Here is a 7,626-nt window from a genome sequence, read left to right as displayed (position 1 = left end):
GTGTTTTAGCCGATGCCATCACAAATAACCAGGAGGAGTGGAAGCTGATTAGAGTGCTTATAGAGAATGAGATGCGGGCACACCGTGATCTGTATGCGCCAGTGTTCTGGAACGGATTCGATGCTGCCCTCACGCGTATTAGATGGGCAGGAGCGGGGTGTGGTGAGTCCCACTGGATGGTGAGTCCGGATGACCTATATGCTGCTACATCTGTATTGAATGCAGTAATATTCCTTTTTACTACATCACAGTTAGGATGTTGCACTATACTGCCGATGCGTTCGGACGATGGAAGACCACCAGAATGAGAGATTGTGATTTGTCATTTGGGGAGTTATCATCACTACATATGTCTTTATTTAAGACCTGGATTTCCAGTGCCTCCCATTGCCACCCAATGGCATACATTTCGTGAACCGAGTGTTCGTCACTTGGACAATACATACGCTGAAAGGAGAGCGGCTTGGAGTAGATTATATTAGTTTTATGTGTTGTAATTAATAATATTTATTCATGAACTTATATTATTGTTACTAATTTTAGTTAAAAATGCATGGTATTTATAGGTTTTAAGTACAATTGTGTAGTTTGAGCTGGTAACAGGTATTTACGGGTTTAACGGACTATTTTTTTGCCTTTCCGTCACGCGGGCGTGTGGCTATCACGCCTCACTGCGTGGTCGGACGTGTGGCTATCACGCCTCACCGCGTGGTCGGGCGTGATAGCCACACGTCTGCGTAGGGATGGCAACGGGTACCCTACCCGCGGGTACGCGGCACTACCCGACCCTAATAGGACTACCCGTACCCTGTATAAAAGGGTATGAGACGGGTATGGGATCAAAATCATTACCCGTTAGGGTAATGGGACAGGTATGGGAAGACCCCCTAGGGTACCCGGTACCCGTTACCCGTCATAATTTTTTATATATTAAAAAATATTATTGTGTTTTAGATGTAAGATGTGAGATTTGAATACCAACCTTTTGTTCTTCGACCATTAAGTGATAACACTAAGCTATTTTATTTTTATTGATTAAGGTTCAATTTTTAAATGAATGATTTATTAAATTTATACTTTGTTAAATTTGTAATATTTTTTGTTTTATTTAGTGATTCTTAACGGGTAAGGGTACCCGTGGGTACCGGTGAATTAAATGGGACGGGTATGGGATGCAAAACATATACCCGTTAGGGTAATGGGAAGGGTACGGGTAATTAACAAATAAACGGGTAAAAGTTTGGGATTGACACTACCCGCCGGTACCCTACCCGTTGCCATCCCTACGTCCGCGTGACGGAAAGGCAAAAAAATAGCTTTTCACCCCCAAAACCCATGAAAGGGCATTTTCGTCCTTTCACGGGACTGGGGGTGGGAATTTGGGGCTAGGTTTAACAACACTCTTTATTTGAGTCAAACACGATCGAGTTTTTATCGAGCCAAACAATGAGCCGATGATGAGCAGCTCGGCTCATTTACAAACCCACACGCACATTCTTACATGCATCCAACATCGTGATTAGTGGAATCACACGTGCAACTGTTGTAATCGTTTCTAATTTTACCACTGTGGCTTTACTCACATTTAGAGGGTACGACTTAGTCCTCATATAAATACAAGGTACACAGGACACCAAAGGTATTCAATTCCTCCTCATTCCTCACCTAATCTTGTATTCTACTCAGAAGCTATCATCATCATTGATTTAGGTATAAAAGCAGCCGTCAGTTCCCGACCCCTGATTCCTTAAACTCAGCTCAGATTCTCTCATGAAATTCAATGACATGTTAAACAGACCACGAACTTCAATGATCATTGGTATATTTTACCTCTTTAAATTTTTTTGATAAATGAATTGTATTAAATCCTCCTAAGAAAATTCAATTATTTTCTTGGATGAAATTTGTTCCAACCAAAGGAGTTGATTAATCAATCACATCACAGTTTTGAATTCTAAAATATGATCATTTTTTTTAATTACATATAATACAATACAACAGTCAACAATATTGACTTTTAGAACAACATTTTCAACATTAGCCGTATCCAGATTCTTTGTTCTAAACTGGTCAACCCGTTGACTTGTCACAACCCACGTTTTCTTTCTTTGTTCCATAGATATTCATTCTGCTTCTTCCCTCAACTCCATGTCATTGCTTCTCCTGGAATTTCTTTCTAATTTACATCAAACATAAGTCAATGGAAACCAAATTCAATCTCGAAATCGAAACCGAAAAACACGAAAACCCGTTCTATACAAAATTGATTCACAAACAAAAACGCTACAAAGATGTTCATGTCATGTCAGGTAATGTTTCTGAAATTAATTACATATAAATATGAAGAAAAAATGAAATTATGATCATCTTCCAGCAATCATTGTAACAGTGACATCATTAGAGGATACAATTTCATGACCTTCTGTAAATGTTTCAAATGTATCAATGGAACCTCTCATTGAACTATAAGTAGGTTGTTTTGGCAATGGCAATGTTGTGTTATTGCTTTCAAGCATTAATATTACTTTTGACATTGTTGGTCTGCTTACTGCTGAATCTTGCACACATAACATTGCTACTTGTATGCATCTCATTACTTCGTTTCGACTACTCGATTCTCGTATCGATGCATCGATTAGTTCCGTTGCTTTATCTTCGTTCCAAAGATCCCATGCCTAGCATCAAGAAAAAACCAATGGTTAGACGTTTGTGGAAACGGATTACGTAAAAAGTCTTAGGCCCTGTTCGGTAGAGAGTTTTTTGGGGCAAAATTAGAGGTTTGAGCCACTTTAGAGGTTTTAACTAGTCAAACATCTGATAGTTGTATTTGGTGGAAAGAGGTTTGAAAGAGCTTATTGGATCCAAAAAGCTAATTTTGAAAAAGCTCATTTTAGGAGCTTTTTCAATTAGCTTATTGCTCCATCTCTTTTGAACGACATTTTCACCCTCAAATAAAGACTTTACCATGTCCTTATTTGTTATTTCACACAAACAGCTATTAACAATTAGCTAAGTTTTACCAAAAAAGTTCACACAATCAGCTAGTCAAATCAGCTAACAGCTAATGTAATCAACTATCAGCTATTTGCCAAACAGGGCCTTAAGCTTTTCGGTATATACTTACGTAGGCAGTGAGGCAAACGTGATCGGTTGAACGATAACTGCTGTTCCGTCTGCCTGTGACAAGCTCTAGTAGCAAAACTCCGAAACTATATACGTCTGATTTGACTGAAAATAGACCTTCCATTGCGTATTCCGGTGACATGTAGCCGCTGCAATTCAAGAAAGTGAAAGATACATTGAGATTGATTTCGTTTGATCGAGTTTCTTTGTTCGAGATTATCTAATATGGAATGGTACTTAAATAAGTTATACTTACTATGTTCCGACAATTTTGTTTGTGTTTATCTCGTTTTGGTTTCCCCCGAAAATTCTGGCCATTCCGAAATCTGAAATCTTTGGTGTCATTTCCTCATCGAGCAGAATGTTGCTAGCCTTTAAGTCTCGATGAATGATTCGGAGTCTCGAGTCTCGATGAAGATAAAGAAGACCTCTCGCGATTCCTTCAATAATATTAAACCTCTTCTTCCAATCTAGCAAGGCCTGCTTTGCAGGGTCTGCAGCAAGCAAATGGTAACAAATTAGAAAGTTGTAACACAATGCTTGGATTCGTAAGCATCAAAAGGCGAAATAGCTTACCGAAAAGAAAGAAATCCAAGCTTTTATTCGGCATGTATTCGTATAACAACATCTTCTCTTCCCCCTCAATGCAGCAGCCTAATAATCTAACAAGATTCCTGTGTTGTAATTTTGCAATCAGTATGATTTCATTCTTGAACTCCTCCATGCCCTGACCCGAGATTTTCGAAAGGCGCTTCACAGCGATTTCCTCTCCTCCAGGAAGTTTTCCCTGCAAATAGAAGTAAAATATTATGCTTCTCATTCTTACATTCTGCTACATGATTTTAATTACCATAGAATTTCTTCATCTAAGGCGGATTTCAATCTATTTCTGTGTTTGTAGTGATTCTGGCTCAATAAAAAATCCACACTGCTCTCTTGTTCGCCTTTCTGACAGACAGGGCGAGCCAAAACCACCACATACACGGAAATAGTTTGAAATCTGCTCTCAATGAAGAAATTCTTTTGTAATTAACCACAAATGCGTCGATTTCCCGATAATTACCTTGTAAACATGGCCAAATCCTCCGTGACCAAGCTTGTTTTGTTCAGAAAAATTGTCTGTAGCTACTGCTAGTGAATTAAAGCTGTATAATGGTAAATCAGGACCGTTTACGGCGCTCCCATCAATGACAACTGGTCCAGACATCTCTGATGAATATCCTTTACTTCTGGTCAGATCAGAAAATGGTATCTCGCTCTTTTTCATCAACGAATTCGAGTTTGCTGCGGGTAAAACTGAAAAGATGCACAAGCAAATGATTCCCCAATCAATTGTGAAACTTGATGAAACGTTAGTGAAACATTCACAATAGTTTCGTCAAGGTTTCACTAGTGCAAAACTTGGCGAAATTTGCCGAAACTTGGTGAAATTTACCTTGGAGCTTTGCTTTTAGCCTCCAGAGTAGGAATGCAATTATAACCAAAAAGACAACTCCGCCTATAACAATTCCTGCAATCACGCCTGCTGATAATCCCTTGCTGCTGCTATCTTGTACATCTATTAGACAAACAAAAACATCAGGATTCATTTGGAGCGTGAAGCAAATATTTATGCGTGATCGAGTATTGAATACAAGGTTCTAATAGTATTTAAACAAACTCCGAATTCACTACAAAAGGTAGAGGGAGATTGACTCGGAGCTATATAGCTCCTAATTAAGCAATGTAAGATATCTAACAGGCTCCTCTTACGTGCAGAGCCATCCGAAGCGTAAGGCAAATATTTATGACTGACCCGATATTGAATACAAGACTCGTGTACCATGTAAATAAAAGTCAAACTCGACCCAAAAGGTATCTAAATGAGAGGATATAACTCCCTAATTAACGCATACCGAAGCAAATATTTATAGGTCACCGATGATTGAATACAAGGCTATAGTACCATGTAGACAAAGATTGAATCCACCCCAAAAGGCATCTCAAAGGAGGGGGATTGCCTCGGAGGCATATAGCTCCCTAATTGATCAATATGAGATATTAACACTCATAACCATGTGGAGCGTGACGCAAATATTTATGGTCAACCCGCAGTACTGAATACAAAGTTTCTATACCATGTAAACAAAGACCGAAATCACCCAAAAGGTACCCCAAAAGAGCAAATTGCCTCCTACCCTAATTAAGCAATGTGAGATTTCTAACACACTCTTCTCAAATATTTATGGGTGACTCAATATTGAATACAAGTCTTTAGTACCCGCCGAACTCACTCCAAGGCCCTGTTTGGCAATTAGCTCTTAGTGGTTAGCTGATTACATTTTTTGGTTAGCTGATTTGACTAACGGATTGTGTGAACTTGTTTCAAACATCTCTTCACCAAACACCACTATTAGAAGTTTGACAAGTCAAAACCTCTAAAATATCCCAAACCTCTAATTTTACTCCAAAACGCTCTTTACCAAACATGGCCAAAAGGTACTCAGAGGAGCAGGATGGACTCCGAGTTCCATAGCTCCCGCTCCAGAGCTCTTTAATTAAGCAATATAAGATATAAAGAGCCCAAAATAAAGTAGAGAAGGAGAGCAATCCGCTCCTGAGCTCTCTAATTAAGCAATGTGAGATATAAAGAGCACAAAATAAAGAAAGCAATCTTACCCAATTCAGAACCAGCAAGACGAAGAAACATAACAATTCCAGGTTTCCCAAAATCTTGAATATCAATCAGATCATCATTCCAAATCATACACCCAATATTAGCAACTTCAGCATACCCATTACAAGAACAGTTGTTCAAACACATCTTCTCACAATCACTTCCAGCTAAACTACTATGAACTTCAGCAAAATCCGGCAGTTTATTACACCTAATCTCCTTAAACCCATCTGCAAAACTAGAATTCCTCTCACACTGCAATTCAGTTCTTCTCATACACCCACTTGACCAATCCCTTCTTCCCCACTGATCTTCATCTTTGGCGATATATCCATCCATACATGAACAAAGGGGTTCTTTTTCAGCATTACAAACCCCAAAATTCCCACAAAAATTGTAAAGTCCACAATTATTAGCAGGTTGTTTTTGAATCAAATCCCATTTCTTTTCAGTTTCATTCCATACAACTTGTTTCTCAACCCCTTCCCAAGTTATCTGAAACCTCATCAAAGCTGCAGCATTTCTGGGATTATATGTAACTGCAAAATTTCCATCAGATTCAGGGCCAATTTTGAATCCGTATTGGACACTTGTCACAGCAGCCATATCCGGAACTCCGGTGAAAATTTGCCCATTCCAATACCCACTTCTCCACCGTCGTTTTGTTTCCTCCCATATGACTAATTGCGGAGCTCCCCGGACGTCAATTCCGAGGCTGAAATTTCCCGGCGAAGGATCCGTCGCTGATTTCCACGAAATTAAGGCCTTCTTTTCACCTGTTGCAATTATTTTCATGTTGGGTAAGAAAGTATCCGTCGGATGTTTAAAGCTTTCCCAGTATACCTTCGCTGCATCACCGGTATCGGAAAGGACAAGATTTCCGGTCGGATGCAGTGTTGCTTGAGTAGTATTAGAAAGCTGTGAAGCATTGCTTGACCAAATTAAAACCCCATTTCCATCTTCAACTCTCAAATTCCCATCTCCCCCGATTGTAAATATTCCTCCGGTGCCCGGAATTGGTTTCTCTCTGTTAGCAATCCAGATTATCGACTTATTCTCAATTTCGTGATACCGAATTCCGACATACCGGGAATTAGAATCTCCGAGAGGGAAAAACCCCAATTCGAAATTCTCATCGTCTGATAATAAAGTTTCGCCGTCTTTAATCGATTGCCCTTTTGTGATCGTGTTATTAGCAGAACAGAAAGTAGCTAGAGAGAACAGGAAGAAGAGGGTAAAAATTGGGGGTTTGCTAATAAAAGCCATAGCTTTAAACCTCAAAGAAACTAAAAAATTGCAGACATGGAAGGTTTATTAGAGAAGAAAGAAGAAAAGGAAGGTGATTTTCAAAGAAAAGTATCGATTGGAGAGTGGGTTTTGGTGGGAGGGAGGTGACTGTAAAATGAGGATGAGAAATCTGACTGGAAAAGCTTATTAAGAGTGGATTTGGTGCAGTCCAAGAAGAAGAAGCAACCTTGATTATGAAAAGTTGCAAACTTTATTGGTTGATGAAATAGAAAACTAGGGGAAGAGAGAATATTTTAGAATATAGTAGTTGGGTAGGTATTATTGGTCAAAATAATTCTTCACTTTATAGTTTATGCAACTTCCCTATTGGAATAGAATAGTCTATGCCTTTTTGCAAAATGATAAAAATGAAAGAGAAAATAAAAACATAAACAACTTGGCCCTCCATCTCATATAATTAACTAGGAAATAGTAAAAAAAACCATGTGATTTACATTGGTATACAAGGGTGGAAAATGTGGTTTGCTTTTTAGTCAATGAGAGAAAATTACAAATTTATCATTTTGACTATAGGAGACAGCGAATCTAAGTGGGTGTTT

The 7,626-nt window shown here is 38.8% G+C and overlaps 1 protein-coding gene across 2 annotated transcripts; it reads right to left on the bottom strand.

Annotated features, from left to right (window-relative positions):
- Positions 1-1,898: 1,898 nt before the first annotated feature.
- On the bottom strand, positions 1,899-7,343 carry LOC136233223 (G-type lectin S-receptor-like serine/threonine-protein kinase B120). 2 transcript variants are annotated; one of them, XM_066022836.1, is made up of 8 exons: positions 5,782-7,343; positions 4,559-4,681; positions 4,187-4,419; positions 3,700-3,910; positions 3,380-3,617; positions 3,125-3,272; positions 2,409-2,675; positions 1,899-2,176 (listed from the first exon to the last, which is right to left on the bottom strand). In XM_066022836.1, exons 1-8 carry the CDS (start codon positions 7,043-7,045, stop codon positions 2,141-2,143), a joined length of 2,520 nt encoding a protein of 839 aa, XP_065878908.1. In that variant the 5' UTR covers positions 7,046-7,343; the 3' UTR covers positions 1,899-2,140. The 2 variants fall into 2 exon arrangements, with proteins under 2 accessions (XP_065878908.1, XP_065878907.1); XM_066022835.1 differs by lacking the exon at positions 1,899-2,176 and having other exon boundaries at positions 2,238-2,675.
- Between the last annotated feature and the right edge of the window lie 283 nt (positions 7,344-7,626).

This window comes from Euphorbia lathyris, chromosome 6, assembly GCF_963576675.1.
Source record: "Euphorbia lathyris chromosome 6, ddEupLath1.1, whole genome shotgun sequence".
Taxonomy (NCBI): domain Eukaryota; kingdom Viridiplantae; phylum Streptophyta; class Magnoliopsida; order Malpighiales; family Euphorbiaceae; genus Euphorbia; species Euphorbia lathyris.
The sequence above is the reverse complement of the archived record's forward strand: the minus strand, read 5'-3'. Positions and strand labels throughout refer to the sequence as shown.

What these genes read in the sequence shown, in the direction of transcription:
- LOC136233223 (XM_066022835.1), bottom strand. Translation starts at nt 7,045, where the DNA reads ATGGCTTTTATTAGCAAACCCCCAATTTTTACCCTCTTCTTCCTGTTC. An exon ending in TCTTGCTGGTTCTGAATTGG is followed by an intron (nt 4,682 to 5,781) that starts GTAAGATTGCTT and finishes TTTGTCTAATAG; the next exon opens with ATGTACAAGATAGCAGCAGC. An exon ending in ACGTTTGCCTCACTGCCTAC is followed by an intron (nt 2,676 to 3,124) that starts GTAAGTATATAC and finishes TCTTGATGCTAG; the next exon opens with GCATGGGATCTTTGGAACGA.